The sequence below is a fragment of the Patagioenas fasciata genome, chromosome 9, assembly GCF_037038585.1.
Source record: "Patagioenas fasciata isolate bPatFas1 chromosome 9, bPatFas1.hap1, whole genome shotgun sequence".
NCBI lineage: Eukaryota > Metazoa > Chordata > Aves > Columbiformes > Columbidae > Patagioenas > Patagioenas fasciata.
In genome coordinates this window covers 29,591,863-29,611,067 of record NC_092528.1, presented here as the reverse complement: position 1 = coordinate 29,611,067, position 19,205 = coordinate 29,591,863, and the positions used below count along the sequence as shown (strand labels likewise).

The window sequence follows — 19,205 nt, the reverse complement described above, 5'->3', positions numbered from 1 at the left end:
CAAGTGCACAAACATTCACAGGCTCTTCTGTCAAACTGCCTTGAATGAGCTGGGCCACAACGGGCCAAAAAACCACTGGGAACAAACCCATCGTGAACTTTTACTTCAAGTCAGAAAAATGCAAATGATTTTACCCTAGAAGGATGAAGGCTACTTCTAGCTGGAAATGTATTATTTAGGGGGTGCTTACAGTGAGGGTTTGCACTGAGATCGATGACCAACACTGGTCTGGTTGTACCAGGGAGGGAACTGCGTGGTGTTCAAGGGCAAAGAGTAAACCTGAGGCACCTTCGGTTCCTCTGCAGCTGCTGCCACCGGCCGCACTGCTCCTGTCATCGGAACCTGAACGAAAAGTCACTTCGGGACAAATAATTTGCAACTGTGGAACATTACAACGTATAACAAAATGATATCTGCAGGGTGTCTGCTTTGGTGTTGTTATAAATGTCTTTGTATTAATAGTTATCAGGATGTTTTAGCTGCGCTATTTGTCAGTCACCTAAACCTCAGGACAGCGTTTCCATTCCTGCTTGGCTGATCTAATCTGCAAATTCCTTCTGCTTTCAGCTGAAATCCATTTAAATCATTTAACGATTCCTTGTTGTTTAAAGCTCAAGACCAGCAGAAACCTCGTTCAGCTGCTGCCGAAGGTTCTGAGGGTGCCTGGGCTGGATGTCACACAGCGATGAGGCCCATGGTAAGTGCAGTGTAACCACGTGTACGTATCGGGATGACAGGGGAAGCAAAATGCAATTAAGAAGAGGCAGTTTTAAGTGGATATTTTACACACAATTAGAGGACAGCGATGCCCGCGTCCGTCACTGTTCCTGCCGAGGAGGCGGCTGCTGCTCCCATCTGCATGGGCTGTGCTTACGCACATAAAGTGACTTTTCGGAGGCACCTGGAAATGCCAACAGCACGAGCTGAATTCCTGTGGTTTGCTGAAGTGTCTGCTGGCACTTCTAATAGTTTTAGAAAGCTGATCATAAAGAATACATGAAAGAGCTGATGGGAAAGCAAACATTCTGCAGCACTGGCTGTCACCGGAGAAGAAAAGGCATTAAAGAAACAGAAGCTTTTTAGCAACCGCACAAACATTTTGCACGTTAGTGAGAGCGAAGCTCAGAGGATTATGTTCCTATCAGTGACAATCACCTTATGGCTCTGCAACCAAGTGATTCTTCGCAAACCCAAACCACAGCTGTTTCAAGGCCAGCGTCTTACCCTGATACTATAATTTCTACATCGCTCAAGCTGCCGATCAGAAGGAGATTCCTTGTGTTTCCTGGGAAACCAGCATCCTCGTGTGGCAGGACGTGCAGCCCACGTCCCACAGGAGCGGGTTAGAGTGGTGGGATGACACCTGGAATATGGTGTTTGATTTTGGTCCCCGCCACACAAAAAAGACGTGGACAGGCTGGAGGGGGCCCAGAGAAGGGCTGTAAAGATGGTCCAAGGACTGGGAAACTGCTGTGTGAGCTGAGAGAACTGGGCTGGTTCAAGAAAAGAGGCTGAGGGGAGACCTCAGCACCATGTGTGTAAAGGGTGGCGATGGAGAAGATGGAGACAGAATCCCAGAATCCCAGAATGTCAGGGATTGGAAGGGACCTGGAAAGCTCATCCAGTGCAATCCCCCCATGGAGCAGGAACACCCAGCTGAGGTTCCACAGCAAGGTGTCCAGGCGGGTTTGAATGTCTGCAGAGAAGGAGACTCCACAACTCCCTGGGCAGCCTGGGCCAGGCTCTGACACCCTCACCATGAAGAAGTTTAATCTCATATTTAAATGGAACCTCCTGTGTTCCAGTTTGCAGCCATTACCCTTTGTCCTATCATTGGTTGTCACCGAGAAGAGCCTGGCTCCATCCTCCTGACACTCACCCTTTATATATCTGTAAGCATTAATGAGGTCACCCCTCAGGCTCCTCTTCTCCAGCTCCAGAGCCCCAGCTCCCTCAGCCTTTCCTCACACGGGAGATGCTCCACTCCCTTCAGCATCTTGGTGGCTGCGCTGGACTCTCTCCAGCAGTTCCCTGTCCTTCTGGAGCTGAGGGGCCACAACTGGACACAATATTCCAGGTGTGGTCTCCCCAGGGCAGAGCAGAGGGGCAGGAGAACCTCTCTGACCTACTGACCACCCCCTTCTAACCCACCCCAGGTACCATTGGCCTTCCTGGCCACAAGGGCCCAGTGCTGGCTCATGGTCACCCTGCTGTCCCCAGGACCCCCAGGTCCCTTTCTCCCTTGTTACAACGGGTCACGTGGAAAAGACGTGGGGCAACGGGTCCAAGTCACTCCTGGGGACATTCCAATGGGACACAAGAGGGAAATACCTCATGACAAGAACAATCAGCCATTGGGACAATATCCCCAGGGAAGTGGTGGATTTCCTAGCACTGGGCACTTGTAAGATTCAGCCGGACCAGCTCATCTGGACCTTTTGCCAAGAAAGGCTGGACCAGATGATCCTTGTGGTCCCTTCCAACCGGGGATTCTGGGATTCTGATTCAATTTGCTGCAGGTTTGGGGACCCATGACCTCTCGCTGCGCTGCAGGGATTCTCATGAGAAACATGAGCGCTGGCTCCTGGGCCTTGAGCTGCTCCCGTCACGTCACACTGATAAATGGACATTTTTTTTCAGGCTGTGGGTTGACTAAGACTTTGTACACAGTTACTGGGAATGGGGAAAAAGAGAGGGGCTGAATTTATTCCCCATCCACCGATGGCTGACAGCAGAAACCTCCTTAACGTCCACCCCGGCAGCAAAAAATGACGGATTAGTTTAGACTTGTCACCTCGATGTTAACGCCCCGCTGAAACGCAAAGGCCAAGTCCCGCTTTTCTTTGAGCCGCCGTTTCAGGCTGCCTCCAATTGATTTATATCAAACCGAGGATTGAAGGGTATTTTCTCAACCGTGGCTATACGGATTTCACTTTGAAATGAAATATAATCCTACGAACACAAATGTGCTGTCACTTTATCTACGGGGCACTGGCTTGATGGTGTGATGCACAGCTGGAAAACCGAAATGTAACGTAACGATGTGGTTATTGTCGTTTTCTTCAGTTCTACATAAGAAAGTATCCAGATGGTGGAAAAAAGTCAGGTGCTTTTGTCACAGGAGCAATGTAGTTCAGTTCGAGTATTTTGCTTCCATTTTACACTTACTGTGTGTAAAGAAGGATGTTTCCATATGTAAAAGTATCCATCAGTCCTATAAACTGGGATGTATGTTTTGAACTGGGCTATGAGGCCACATCACTCATGATAATCCAGTGGGGCAACGGGTAACAGAGAAGGGAATTCATTAAGTCTCCACGCTAGACAGAATATTTCTTGTTTAGCTGCACAAAGTTATCATTTTAACTTATTAAAATAATTTCTCCAAAGTTGAAAATCCCTGCAAAAAGTCCAGGTTCCTTTTTCACGTTGCTGTTATAAAGACTCATTTCTACACCAAAAGAAATACCCCAATTTTTTCTTTGTTTTCTCCTATGTGCAGGCTGCCTTTAAGTGAACAACTGCACAGTGGCCCTGGATGTGGCTACGAGGGAAGCGATTTTACAGAATCCCAGAATGGACTGGGTTGGAAAAGCCCTCAGAGATCATCCAGTCCAACCCTTGGTCCAACTCCAGTCCATTGACCAGATCATGGCACTAAGTGCCATGGCCAATCTCAGTTTACAAACCTCCATGGCCGGTGAGTCCAGCACCTCCCTGGGCAGCCATTCCAATGCTGACCACTCTCTCTGCACAGAATTGCTTTCCCATCTCCAGCCTCAATTTCCCCTGGCAGAGTTGAAGCCCATGCCCCCTTGTCCTATTGCTGACTGCCTGGGAGAAGAGCCCAATCCCCACCTGGCTAGAACTGCCCTTCAGGTCGTTCTAGAGAGTGCTGAGCTCACCTCTAAGCCTCCTCTGCTCCAGACTGAACAAGCCCAGCTCCCTCAGCCTCTCCCCATAGGGCTTGTGCTCAAGTCCCTTCCCCAGTCTTGTTGCTCTTCTCTGGATTTAAATAACACCTCTCCCAAGTACAGAGTTGAAGCGAAGTGAGACTGAGATGTTCCTGTTCCTTTTGCTTAGGGTCTGTATATTAATATTTTCTCTTCCCCTTTGGGGAACGTCCATGCTGTGCGTGGCAGCGCAGGGATCCCCGCTGCTCTGACGCCGAAAGCAAACGGAGAGGAACAGGCACGTTGTGCGTACAGGCGTTTAGGCTGCTGGGGGCGTATTGATAAACCGCAGCTTTAAAGATTGTTTTACATTCAGGGAAAAACTTGTTATTTGCACTTTGCAGACAAAGAGTTGGAGGCGGCGCTGTCTCTGGGGGCAACGCGCATCGGTGGGTTTAACACAAACAGGAACCTTTTCTCCTTCATCAAATAATGTGCTGCCGCGGGGAGCCAAACCAGGAGTGGGTTCAAAAGAGAATTTGACAAATTCATGGAGAACTGGCTATTAAAATTGCTGATCCAAATGTAACTTGTAGCCCAGGAGGTCCCTAAACTGACAAGTGATGAAAGCGAGAAGGATTTATTGCAGAAAGGTTTCTGCTTCTTATATTCTTTCCCTAAGCTCTTGCTACAGTTTACATGTTTGTGCTCGTTAGCAGCGACTATATGGGAACAAAAAGCAGCTTGGATGAATTAGAGTCACACTCTGCTTATTTTAGGAACTAAATTCAAACCCAGCCTCTCGCATAAAGGCCGCTGATACGCTTGGGTGTGACGAAGCCTCTAACGCTGCGGCTCCTGCTCATTAATCTTCTCCCTGCAGAGATCACAAGGGAGCTGGAGGGGACGGTCACCGGTCGGTGACGATGAAGGCCGCTCTTCTTCCTCCCACACCACCTCATTAAGGGACAGGTCAATCTGCTCCCATTTCTCTGTCTGCACCACTGAAAAGTGCTGTATTAATAATGGAAGGTTTGATCTGCTGATGCCTCAGCCTGGTTCTTTTCAGCCTCCCCCGGGGGAAAAGTCTATATTATTGACAGAGAAAAAAGATGAACCTTCAATCCAAAGGTAAAATGTTAACGACTCACCGGCTCTTTTAATCCTCTTCCTCTCTTTCAGCTGGTAGGGCTTGTGGTCGTGGGACAGGGGGATGGCGTTGCCGTCCTTGTCACACAGGACTCCTCGCGAATCGCCAACGTTGGCCACCGTCAGTTCCTTGTCCGACAACAGCGCGATCAGACACGTTGTGCCTGGAAAAAATAGAAGGGAATGTGAGGCAAGACAAATATTAATATATGGCAGGGTATATATTTATACATACATATGCATTTGCGATTATACTGCAAGTTTTCTCCGGTTGCTGCCACACAGACCGGCACAATAAGGGACAGCAAAGTTTGGACCCCAAACTTTTTGGTCTTCTGTGCAGGTGGGGAAAAAAATGATTAGCAGGAAAATGTTCTTTTCATTAATAAGGACAGAGAGGGGCTGAGGTGGGAGGAGTGGTTCCCACTCTCCTTTTCCTAATGGCCAAGGACAGTGATGAACAGGTACAAACAGCCCCAGAGCCGGGTCGCTGCTCCATGAACCAAAACTGCTGCAGGGGACCCTGTGTGAATACATCAGAACTTGTTCCCCTCAACAACTGAGATCCCATTTTTTAGGTTTTTGTGTTGAAAAGAGGAAAAGATTTGGCATTTTTACTCAATCTTTAAATACACAGAAATTTTCCTCATTTAACTGATGTGGAATGGAACGAATTTGAGCAAAGCAGACCCCACTAACACCGCGCCGTTCCTGTATTTTCCCCTTCCAGCTCGTGCAAACTGTGTTCCTAAAAACTCCAACTATTCCTTGCATGGTCTTTGGGCCACATGCCACAATTCCATTGATATTTTAGAACAGGCAAGTTTGCAGATCTACACCAACATGAACATGAAAAGGGAACGTGCCTGGCGCTCAGTTGAGATTGCACAGCGCTCTTAGAATGGTGACAAAAGGCAACTCCAGTCCCCTTCGCCAGTCAATAAAATGAACTGCATGGCTTTCTTTTCCTTTTAAGTAGACAAAGCAACACGTCGCTGCTCGGGTGTTTTAATCAGACACGGTTTTAATGAATATTACTGGCAACGGGGCATTCCAGCATCTCCCCCCTGCATTTGCTCCTGGGCAGCTGTATTAGTGTATTAGGGTATAGGGTATTAGGGTATAAATCACTGTTCTGTGGTCTGAAAGTTAAATATTCCAGGCTGGCGCTTGTCTAACTCCAGAGTTGAAAACTACGCTTTGCTGTTTCCATGTCAGTAGTTGAATATCCCATGACTGGTATAAATAAAATAGCCAGTAATAAACAAGTTGTGTTTAGATGCGCTGTGTTCTGAAGATTTATTTTTAACTTAATGGTCTGTCTTTCCCAGCTCTAAACTAGGGCTATTTTTTTTGCAAAACAGGCATATATATGTATTTTATATATATGTATTATTTTTTGCAATTGACTGACACATTGCAGATCTAAATGGATGGAACCCCAGAGGACTTTGTTGTTAAAATACCAGTATCCAAACCACAAAGACAGCGAAATAAGGAGGGTACAAAGCACCGTAGTGGGGTGCAGCTGATCATTTCAGCACAACAAAATGAGATTTAGCATTCGAGGTCACCTCGTTCTCTACCTGAACAGAAGTCAGTAACTGCGCAATGCAGAAAGCTCTGCTTCATCCATAAGAACATCATAGCAACAAACAGCAGCCTCCCTTGGTGTTATTTAGGAAACTTTCCTTAAGGAACATTCCAGCAGGACAACGTGCGGGAGACCAGAGGGCTGGTGTGTGCTGGAGCGGCTCTGACATTCGGTCCAAACTTCGGAGAGAAAAGCAACAGCCGCCTTTGCAATGCGGGTTGAAAACAAAACCCATGAGAGGTGAAACGGGGGCAGAAGTGAAAGAATATGGAATATAGAACCAAAACCGGCTCCGGAGGGAGCGGGACCCACGAGGCTGCAAAACAAACCTCCGGGATCCACCAGCCAAGTGGTGGATAAATCGCTGTGAAGACCTGAGCTGCGGCTTCACCTCCAGCTGATACACGGTCTGTGAATTCAGGGACCCCCCCAGGTTGCATCCCCCTCTCTGACCCCAGCCCAGCAGGTATTTTTCCTACAGGCAGGAGTAAAAATCATACATTTCCTAGTAAGGAAAACACCGTGAATAACATCCTAGAGCCCCGGCACTCAGGAAGTAAAATGCTTCCCAAATAGAGTCATTATTACCACGACTTATATAGAAATAATAACTCTGAACACAGTCTTCTTGGTTCTACGATCTGTGTGAATGAAAGAGAATGAGCATGTGAAGCAGAAGATGATTTGGGAAGGATGGGTGGTTTGACGGTCCCTGATGGACGCTGGGCTGTCCCTAAGTCCCTGACCTCCCTACCGCCTGCCATTATGGGAGAGAGCAAACTTAGTTTACTTTGTTTTCTTTTCCATCTATTTTTATTTCAGTCATTTAACCTTGTGCGGAGTTAGAAAACATGGTGCTCTTGTCAGCCGCCTCAGATTTAATGCAATTGCACAATGGAAAAATTCCCAACATAAAGGGTCCAAAATTGAGAACACATGTTATATTAGTCCCTCGATGCAGCTGCCTGAATAATTCCCCGCTGAGCAGTTTACAAAGGAAATCACCAGAAAATTTAAAACCTGTGCTAAACTGGCTGCAGAGATTGGGGTTTTTTTTCATTTATTTGCCTTTTTTTTTCCCAGTCAGGTGAGATTATTGGTGTTGTATTTTACTATCGGACAAGGCACCTTGTAAAAGTCGAGGCTGCACCGGCTCTATCGGTTTTTAGATAACCGCTTTATCAACAGAAGGAGAAGTCACCAGAGTGCAAAGGAGACTTGATTAATACATCAAAAGGCGTTAGGAGAGCCCAGGCGTGATCCGGCTCAGCCTGTGGCTGCTGGAGATCTTGTGCGTTGTGTGTGGTGTCTAAAAAGCCCACGGACGCCCGGCTGCAAACACCCGCTGGGCAGCTGGGGCTGAGAGCAGAGCTCCTGGCCTCCGGATGGAGGAACTGGGTGAAATTCCCCCCCTTTCCTCGTTTCACCCGCTCCATTTAACTTGTGTGGTAAATCGCAGCAGGTGCTCCCCACAGCCCTTCGTTCACAGCATCACAGGGTGGTTTGGGTTGGAGGGACCTTCCCAGCTCCCCAGTGCCACCCCTGCCATGACAGGGACATCTTCACCAGCTCAGGTTGCTCAGAGCCCCGTCCAGCCTGGCCTGGGATGTCTCCAGGGATGGTTCATCCACCACCTCTCTGGGCAACCTGGGCCAGGCTCTCACCACCCTCAGGGCAACAATTCCTTCCTCATGGCCAGCCTGAATCTTTTAGTTTAAAACCATCACCCCTTGTCCTACCACGACAGGCCCTGCTCAAAAGCCTTTGTTCCCTCTTTCAAAGAATCACACAGAATCCCAGAATGTCAGGGGTTGGAAGGGACCTGGAAAGCTCATCCAGTGCAATCCCCCCATGGAGCAGGAACACCCAGCTGAGGTTCCACAGGAAGGTGTCCAGGCGGGTTTGAATGTCTGCACAGAAGGAGACTCCACAACCTCCCTGGGCAGCCTGGGCCAGGCTCTGACACCTTCACCAGGAAGAAGTTGCTTCTCAAATTTAAGTGGAACCTCTTGTGTTCCAGTTTGAACCCATTACCCCTTGTGCTATCATTGGTTGTCACCGAGAAGAGCCTGGCTCCATCCTCCTGACACTCCCCCTTTCCATATTGATCCCCATGAATGAGTCCCCCCTCAGTCTCCTCTTCTCCAGCTCCAGAGCCCCAGCTCCCTCAGCCTTTCCTCACACGGGAGATGCTCCACTCCCTTCAGCATCTTGGTGGCTGCGCTGGACTCTCTCCAGCAGTCCCCTGTCGTTTGCCGAGTTTTCCTTCTGTGTTCCAAGTCCCTCGCACCGCACAGGTTTCGGGCCATCAACACACGTAACCTGTTCCCTTCCCCTTCCCTTCCACAGACCCTGAACTTCTGCCCATCCCTCCTGCATGAGAACTCCCACCCCCCCACTGCCCTTAGCTCAGGCTTTTAAATTACGAAGTCCCCGGCCAAGGCTTTTCCTCCTGAACGAACGCAGCTCCCACAGGTGCCTTCTCACTGCTTTTTCTAGTCCTCTGTGGCTCTTCAGAGTCTCTTTCTCAGACAAAAATGAGAAGCGAAACTCCCCCCTCCTACGTTTCAACCATTGCTTTCCCATTTGCACAACACGTGTTGGGTGTTCTGCCATCGACCTGCTCTGGTGACTTCACTCATGTCTTCTCACTCCAGCATCTCCATCTGCAAAGCCAAACGTCTCCAACGCTCCCCACCTGCCTCTCCATCCCAAATAGGTCTCTTCTTCTCTCCACTAAAGGGTCAGCCTCTCTGTTTTGCAGATATTTATCTCAACGCTTTCACTGACCATCTCCCAATTTGGATGGGATGACCTCAGGAACAGAGACCATCATCCTTAACTTCAGAGAGACCAACACTGTCCTCTTGGCACCTGGCCTAAAAGCATTAAACCCCACGGGGCTAAAAGTTACATTAATTCCCACACAGGTAGGGCTTGTGAGAGCACCTCTGTATTAAACAGAAGTCTACGCAATAGATAATTAGTCTGATCTCACCTCTGGAGCGATTGCAGGTCAAGGAATTCAGTCCTTACTTGGCTGGACTGACGAAAAAACGAACAAAAACCAACTCAAAAATCCCCTTCTCATCTTTTTTTCCACAGTGCTCACGCTTGAATTCACACAATAATTAAGAACTAGTATTTTTGAGCTTGGGTAATCTCCAGAAGGAAACAGGATTACTCAGAATAGTGCAAAAAGTGGCATAAAAAACCCCATAGATTTATATTTACTCTCCACCAGCGGCTCACACTGCATGCAGCTTCTTTCGAATGCCATTCATTTCCACTTGCCTTACAGGGACTTTAAATCCTAAATAATAAGACTCCAGCAGTTTGGGGGGCAGATATGTGAGGTTTTTATCATTAATACAGCTGTCCCCTGTGCCCATCTGCCTCAGCTTCTCCTGCCGAGACCAGCCACGTGTCTCCTGAATTTCTGCTTTACATGCTCTGCACATACCCCCCAGACAATGCAAATAAAACTTTGATTATATCCATGGAATAGGCAAGATTGTGAAAAACACTGTAACTAAGTATGTGAGGGAGGGTAAAGGAGTCTTTTGCTTCCTGGTCAGCAGAAATATGAGTAACAAGTGGTGTGAGACCCATCAAGATCATGAAACGCCGCCTCCGTGCGCCCTCCAAGTGAACCGCTAATTCTTATCCAAAGCCATAAATCTAATTGCCCGCTGCTTATCTACGAGATAAGCAACGATGAAACGGAGCAGCAGAGGATCACGTTTCATTCAAAGAAACATGACGTTCTTAGAAACGCACTGATATCACTTGAAATCCTTAGTTTAATTTCCATCACTAAACTGCTTTATCAACAGAAGAAGTCACCAGAGTGCCCGTCTGCAAACGCGAAACATTTGAACGTCCGTCTTTTGGGGGGGTACAGGTGCCACCTTGGCAATCACCTCCTGGTATGTGGCTGGGTGAAAACAGCACAGTTTGGGGGAAAATTGGTATGAGATCAGCAAATCCAACAGGCAGCCGGAGCCCAGACCTTTCCATGGATGCACCCAAACTGCTGGCAGACAGCGGCTGAGCCCGTGATCCCAGAGCTGCCTGGAAAACCCACAGGGAGGGAGCAAAACGGACCGATATCCCAAACCCCACGGTTAGAAATGCATTATAGCATGAGGAAGAGCCAGTTTTTGCTTGTTTATGACCAGCTTCTTTACCTTAATGGCTTGTTACAGATCATGGATCATGTTTTTAAGAAACAGAACAGAAAGCTTCCTTTTGTTCTTGCTGCTTTTTTCCTCCCACATCTCCCCATGTATAATTCAAAGCCCAGGAAAGAATGGGAAAGGCGAACAGTGATGGATTGTGGCGTGCAAGGCGGTGTGTGTGCAAAGCTCTTGTGCATGCAAAGCTGTTCTGCATGCAAAGCCAGGCTTAGCATGAGCTGAACGCTGCTGCAAATGAGGAGAGCACAAGGGTAGCAGCACCCTTAGATCATAAATCCTGTGCATGTTCTTGTTATTGTGATATATCTTCTTCTCAATGATTCTTCTATTCAAATGTCTTCAAACGATCCCAAATATTAGCTTTTACATGAGGTACGGCAAAAGTAGGAGCAGCGAGACTGGAGATACTCATTTGAAGACTGAAATTTAGCAATCGCCGGTGTAATGAAGGGTTTTGCAAAGGTGTACGTGGTGATGGTTTCGTGCCGCTCCACCCGCCCGCAACGATGCTGTTGATGCTTGTCCGGGTAATGATGCAGGGAAATGGAATCAGGATCTCCAAAGGGTCTGTCAGGTTTGTAGGCAGAGCAAACTTCGCTGCCTTCGCGGCAGATCCCTCAGGTATTTATCTCTGTGTCCATCAGCGAGCGCCAAACCTCCACCAGGATGGATGCATTTCTGGAAGTGATGCTCTAGCCGCCTACGCTGGATTTCCAGCAAGCTGTGTCTTCAAATGCCATCTCTGTCTACTATCTTTTAAATAAATAATAATAATAATAAAGAGATAAATTCATACACGCACCTGATTGAGGAAGAACAGGGTGCTGACGGGGCCATCTCCAACGATGGTGCACGTCAACTGAATCTAAAGGTTTTCAAATGAAATCTAACAAACACTTATGCAAAATAAACCTCAAATAGTGGTTTTAAATCTCCAGAGCTTACATACTTTTAAAGTCTTCCATTAGGCCAAAGATACAAATGGAAGGTGGCGATCAGCTCACAGGAAAAACAAACCCTTTAAAACCCTTTAAAAAGCAACTTTTCCCAAATGCAGGAGACACCAAACTCCTGCCCTGGGCACAAACCTGACCCAATTCCACCGCAATTTCTGACTGAATTAAGTCAGAACCCAAAAATAAGTTTGCATTTAAGATGCTTTACAGACAGAATGGACAAGTACCCAGAAAGAAAATGGTCAGTTAGTCATAATTAGTATCAAAAACCATTAAAATGTTTAAAGAACATTTTCTCTTACACTTCTGAACCTCAGCACTCTGCAGGGATGCGTTGGTTCCTTCTCTTTCTGTGTGACTTCGGTAAGGGTGGAACTTTAAATTAATTTTGTAAATTACTACGAAGGTATAAACAGGAAAGGGAAGAGTACGTGGCATGTATACGGTAAGACTGAAAATAGTTACAAATGCTTGAGTAGGAACAAAATGCTTCATGTGATTGATCAAAAAACATCCCTAATGTACTGATACAGCCCTGTGGAGTCAGCACTGAACCTACGGAAGTTTTGGCAGGTATAGAAAAATATATATATCTGTGGTTTTACCAAATGCATTTACCAAATACCCTGAATCAAGTACTGCTGGCATTTACGATGGTTCCGAAATCTGACTGCTAGCTGACGAATTTAAATAGTTAAATACCCACTTCAGAAATTGATGGGGAAGTGAAGAATATTTCACAGGCAAGCAGGCACCTGTCACAGCGCTACTTCTGCTCCCAGCTTCTGCTGAAAGGTTATAATTATGGGAATAATAAAAGTGTATTTTAACGGAGGAAAAGAATGCAACACGCTTGGGCTGGCTGGAATCCATGCCTGCTGTTTACAAACACTGCCAATGTTATAGGAGGCTGGAAGACCACAATGTGGGGAATTAGAGTGTTGTATGGTTTGCACTGAAGCTACATCCTAAATGTACTTTAAATGGTTTTATGTCTACACATAGAGACCCTTAGGCTGGCGCTCAGCTCCTAACTAAGCTGCCGACTGGTATTTTATCAGTGAGCAAAAGCTAATTCACAGGCAACAGAAAAGAGCGGTGCCGTTAGGATACGGCTCTTCACACACTGAAGGAAATGCTGAAAATAAACCCACGAATCACAGCAGAAATTCCGGGTTCTTCCCACTGACCATCAAGGAGCTCTAGGAAAGTTGGCCAGAGTTTGATGTTGATAATGCAGATATTGAAAAGTAAGAGAGAGAAACTCTGCCCCTGGTGAGTGCCCGGGATTTCTGCTCCAGGTGCTGGTTCTCTGCAGAAAAACAGAGCAGTGACCGAGTTTAACACGTAGCTTTAATGTGTACGATAAATTAAATATGCCGAAGAAACACCGGGCATAAGGCAGAGATTAGACAGATTCAGAGGTAATTATCTGGCTATAAAGAGTAAAACTCCCTGCTGTATTCTCTGGAAAAAGCGCGACGCCAAGTTCTCACTGCAGCAACCAAGGGGCAGAGAAGGGAGTTGTTTCGAAGCACGTTCTTGAGATCAAATACCTACAAAATCATTTAAAAACGGAACCTGAGCGGGACAGAAAGCCCGCAGAGCGCTCTGCCTTTGCCTTTGCTGCAGAATGAAGCCTCTGGCTGTGTCAACGCGACTGTGACAAACCGGAAAATAAATGTATGGAGTGCTCCATCCTGCCAAGGGGAGCTCCCCATGGCACACAAAAAGCCAGCCTAGAAACACAACATTTACTAGGAGCATCACTCACCTGTATGTGCTTTTTCCTCAAAAAAAAGACATAATTTCTGGCTCTTCCTCACAGCTTTACAGCTCTCCTGGTTTTGTCCTCACATATTCTGTGCAACCCACTGCTTCGCAACTCTTGTTTTTAATCACATTTAGTGCATGGCTTTCCTCCCTGCTCTTTACATCCCTCCTAAAAACTTGTGTAAAGCTTTCCAACCATTTTTTAGGCTCGAGTCATTTCACATTTGGCAGCAGGGTTACTGCTGAGCATGAGCCACCTTGGGATAAACATCACAGCAACGTTCTCTTATTTCATCTTCACCGCGATGCAACATAATGATGACTTTACCTGGGAAAGCTCTTTGCAGTGGGCAAAAAACGATGTTCCCCAGCCAAGTATTTGTTATCCCAAATTATAGGATATATTTCCAATGCAATCTTACTGCTTTAATTTTCTCTCTGCTTTCTCTGGGGGGAAACACCTGCCTGTACTGCCTGAAAGGGAGCACGGTAATTGAAAGAGGAGCAGCATCAGCCCCTCGATGATTAATTTAATGTTTTCCCAGTGCGACCACACTACCACGGGCATTTGTGTGAAGCCGATGGATTTGCCAACCTCTTGGACTGAAGTTTAACCTTGGGTATTTTTGCTTTTCTGTACTTTTGTCCGAAACAGCAAATGCTCACGGGACTGGATCTACATGAGGTCGCAGTCCTGCAGCTGGGATGAGGGTCTGAGCCTTGGGTTTACGCTCAGAGCTGGTCTTCTGCAAAGCAGAGAAATATACTCGGTTTAATTCCTTATCTATTCATTACCTACTAAAAAGCACAAACCCCATCTCATCCAGAGACAGAGGACAGTGTGTCTTGGGGCTAACAGCTATATTTTATCATAGAATCACACAATGGTTTGGGTTGAAGGGACCTTCCCAGCTCCCCCAGTTCCCCCCTGCCATGAGCAGGGACATCTTCACCAGCTCAGGTTGCTCAGAGCCCCGTCCAGCCTGGCCTGGGATGTCTCCAGGGATGGTTCATCCACCACCTCTCTGGCCAAGCACCCTCACCACCCTCAGGGCCAACAATTCCTTCCTCAGGTCCAGTCTGTTATCTCAGCAGACCCCAAATTTTGTTGCTAGAATCAGCGTATTCAGGCAATTTGGGATGTGGACCGCCAGCAGAAAACCTTGCTGTAAGAAACACCGCGGTGCTGAGAGCGAGTGTCTCGAGGAATGGTGCACATCAACCGAATCTAAAGGTTTTCAAATGAAATCTAAAGCAAATTACACCCGTAGGGAGAGGGTGCAGCGTCCAGCCGTGAGCTTTTGGTCACCCCCGGGGGGGACACACATAGAGGACCAGCCACCCCTTGTCCTTGCAGGTGGCTCCAGGAAACGCAGGGAACCCTGGCAAATATTCACTAAGAAAACACATTTGGAGCTGACACCTGGCTCTGGATGCAGTGCCTAAATATCAATATCTCTCATGACTGTGGGGAAAAATGAAATTAATCTGTTTTGTCGCACAATAATGAAACGGAGAGGGACCATCCATTAAAGAAAAACCCTTCGACTGCAGTACAAAACCCACCAGAACCTCCACCTGGCACACCAGAGTTAAATGCAAACTGCCTTTAAATATCCAAAACTTGTATTTGCGCAGAGTAGTCACCGACTACCCCTGATGTTTGGAGATGCTACAAATCGAAGGAATAGGATTAACATCCAATAAAACTTTAGCAGCGAAAAAAATACTCTTGCACAAAATTAACCCAGCCTTAGCTAGTCAAGAATGCCACTTTTTAAACTAAGGGATTTAAAGATTACGAGGGGATTTGTACCCATCTGTCACTTTTGGCCTGCTTTCATTTTCTAAAGCTTCCTTAGTCAAACTTCACTAAAGATCTTGTCAACATTTGACTATTTTTAGATGAACTCATTTTATTTGGTAGCTCTGATACACTGAGTTCCTAACGGGAAAGATTTACAAGAAGAAGACCGGAGGATGCTGAGTTCATGGAAGCTCCACATTGTTAATACTGCACGTTGCTAGAAAGGCCAAATGAACACTCAGAAGTGTCCTGGAAGCCCAAACCATTTTAGTGCAGTTCTGTTTTATTCTGGCAAACAGATGCAGCTGAATTCTGCCCAATTTTGGGAGACATCCCCGGGGTGAGGGGCGTTACCTGTGGGTCAGCACCCTGCAAATCCTCAGAAAAGGCCTTTCCAGGAGGGATGGGGAAGGTTTTGGGGATGGAAAAGTTCTGCTCCCTTGCTGTGGAAGTGCCTCCCCACATGGATCTACTGACCCCTTGTATCACGCACCTTAAACATCTACATTTCTAGTTTCCCTGGCTGACACGGAGGATTCCAACTGCAGACGATCACAGAAATGAAACCCTTGGCCATGCTCTCCGGGCTGGGTTTGGTTGATGTCTCACGTAGCCTCCTGCCAGACAAAGTTGTATTTTCCCCTTACATCACAATCACTTTTATTTTCCTCATTCTGATTTTTCAAGATTGCTTTCTTCGTTTGGTACGTACCACCAGCAGCTCCATCTTCTCATTAAATTGACTTCGGTACAGAAGAACACTAATAAAGGAAAATATCACCAACACAACTGCTCGAGCGCTGAATAGCTGGAGCGGTTGGGATCGCCAACAGCTGCTGCAGTTGTATTTAACTGCCCATTTTCTGAGCTTTGCTCACAATCAGATCTTACTTCAAGAGCAGGTAGCACCATTTCCGCTTTTGTAGCAAACAAGTGACATGATTAGAATGACGAGTGGGCTCCTTCGCGGTGTTTTAATCTCCGGAGGTGTCTCTACCCAGTTGTGAAGCTGAAATTCCAGCTTTTTATTTACAGCAAGCTGTGCTCTGTCTCTGTTTTGAACGTGTGTATACGCTGGGACTTTTCTAAACTAGTTATTTATGTAGCCTCTCATTTCTACATGATTGTTTCAGTGCATTATATAAATCCCCAAATATGGGTTTCAAGCAGTTTTAATCTTGTTGTCCTTTGAGAACTCACACGACTTTGAGCTCCTTCAGTACGTGACACGTGTACCTGCAAACGGCACCGTACAGGGGTCCAGAGCATTAAAGATCAAAGCAGTTTAAGAGAATCAGGCTTATTTAGAATATAATTGATAAAGTAACAGAGCATTGTAATTACTTGAAGTTCCTAAAGCTCCCAGCGCTGTGAGTACCCTGAGCACACAGTCTGTGAATGGCATTTTAAGTTGCTCGGGCGCCTTTGAGATCAAAGTAGCTTAAGAGAATCGTCTCGCTAGTGAGTGGGAGTCTGAGTGGGAGTCTGAACAAAGCTGATAAGTAGTTTGAGCATTTTAACCACTTCAGGGGACTGCGGCAAAGTACAAAGAGGACGAAATAACACCAGCTGGTCAGTGCTTGCTTTTCCAGAGCTGAGATGAGAAACTCAGACGACATTAATTTTAGCAGGGTGCCACCTAAGCGAATAGGAGAGGGATCCGTTTGGGTTGGTGTCCGGCAAACACAACCTCAACAGCATGAAAAACCAGGTCTGGGTTTGAGGCTTCTGCCTAAAACAGCTGGGAGGAAAAGCTGGAGCTGAGTTCAGCTCAGTTCCCCAAGGGCACCATGGTGCCAGATACAGTCAGGGGAAAGATGGGACAACAAAGTGCCACCAGGGACTAAGAGAAACCCAGAAATGGGGACATACTAAGTATAAACTGTTTCTGTAGTACAAGGCTGCCCGAGGCTGGTTGGTAGGGCTGAGGATGAAAGGAGACGGTGTGTTGCAGCTCTCAGCCCCGAGCAGTTTAAAGTATCAGCTACAACTAAGAAAACCTCCACATTATTAAGACCTAAATATCAAAACTGAACCCCGCTGTCACCGCACTGCTAAAATCCCCCCAGCACTCCACACGTTGCCTGGTTTTGGCTATCCGTGGGCATCGTGTCACGTTTAAAAATCAGATTCTGTGAGGACGCATCACACTCTTAGCTCAGTGAGCCCAAAACCAAATTATCGGTGACGGAGAAAGCAGCAGAAACCAGGTTGCAGCACAATAAAGAGGTAGGGCCAGATCAATCAACATCGGTGCATTACAAAGGCCAAAGCAGCGCTAGAAAAACAACCGTCCTTTCAGTTAGTGTTCAATCACTGAAGTGGAAAAGCTTCTGTCTCAACTTGATTTTAGGAGAAAGAAACATTTCACTGAGCCCCCTCTTACCTCTGAGGACAAAGTGCAATTTGCCAGCACAAGCATTAGTATTTGAGAGAAAGCAAGCGAGCATTTTTTGCTTAGCAAAATGTAACTTTCAAAGAAACACACATGTACCTGCTTCATCGTAGGATACAGTCAATTTCTCCAGCATTTCTCGGTCGATGGATAGAATCTGCTGTTCCAGGATGGTCTGGTAGGACAGCACACTGTTCTCTTTGTCCTTCTCGTAGTCTTGCAGGTGTTGTTTGAGCACTTCGGGCAGGCGGGACTTCACGTATTCTGCTGCCGACTGTGCAGAAAAGAGGGAAAGGTTTCATTAATACACTTCCTTTTGAAAAGCTTTATGCATATCCATGACATTCTGTTTAATCTAAAGCATCCTCAAATGTAACTCTTCACAAAAAACCACTCTTCACATTAGTAACTCCTTGGTGCTTCTTCATCATTAACAATTGGGAAAATATAACTATGAAATATAATGCCTTTATTCTAAAGTACGAAGTGACAGAGTGGAATCGCTTCACCTGCTGTTGATACATAACTGGGCTTGGACAGGGAGAGAAGTGAAGCTTTAAGAACATTAAAAATGACATATATATATATATATATATATACACGCACATCCACACCCAGAAAATTCTTCTAAATTCTTTTCTCTGACTGCTGAAGGCCACAAGGGAACAGAAATTAACACAAGGTGGCATAGTTGTGCTGATCTCATGGAGCCTTGTGCAATAATGTCCATGGTAGGAAATACTAAGAGCGTGTGTCTCTGGAGTGGTGTTGTCCCCATATCCCGGCCACAGAGCCAAACACAAAGCAGCCTTCTGGTTTTTAAGCACCAGCATCCCTGTCCTGGGAATATTACACTCCCACTGGAATAGGAAGTCTGGTTTTGGCATGGCAAAGGAAGATGGATAATGGCAAAGGAAGATGGATAATAGCAAAGGAAGATGGATAATAGCAAAGGCTGTTGCTCCAGCTTTCCTGCCAACCTCGGGACGAAAGAGAAAAATAATGATAACAAGGTTATATTATTTCAGGCCAAGAACTGAGCCTAAGTTACCTCTACTCAGCAACAGGCTCTATCTAGGTTTATATTTAGTTTTCCAAAGTCAATTTGTGCTTAAATCTCAACGTTAGAATCTCACCAAAGTTGTGTTCCATCTTTCTGCAAGCTGAGCCATGTGAGACAAATGAAATTACTCCAGGAAAACCAAACTAAGGCTCCACATCAGTGCAGCATGGTCAATGTTACATTTTAATAGCGGCTGGCGTCCAAGGGAAAGCCAAAAATACACTGTATTCTAATTATTTTAGTCCGAGTTCAGTAGTTTGTATTTAATGCTTCTGTTGAGAAGAGGTTTCACTCTGGGGGAATGGAGGTTATTTTTGTCTTTTCCCTACGGTTGCAATTTGAAAGAGCAGAAAACAAAAGAAGAATCTATATATAT

General features: G+C 46.3%; 1 protein-coding gene across 1 annotated transcript in view; it reads right to left on the bottom strand.

Annotated features, from left to right (window-relative positions):
* The window catches only part of PPM1L (protein phosphatase, Mg2+/Mn2+ dependent 1L), a 90,631-nt gene that overhangs the window by 6,788 nt on the left and 64,638 nt on the right, over positions 1 to 19,205 (bottom strand). Inside the window, exons 2-3 of the mRNA XM_065844361.2 lie at positions 17,866 to 18,040; positions 5,045 to 5,206 (exon numbers count right to left, since the gene is read on the bottom strand). Of these exons, the coding sequence (XP_065700433.1) occupies positions 5,045 to 5,206; positions 17,866 to 18,040 (337 nt within the window). The remainder of the gene's footprint in view (positions 1 to 5,044; positions 5,207 to 17,865; positions 18,041 to 19,205) is intronic.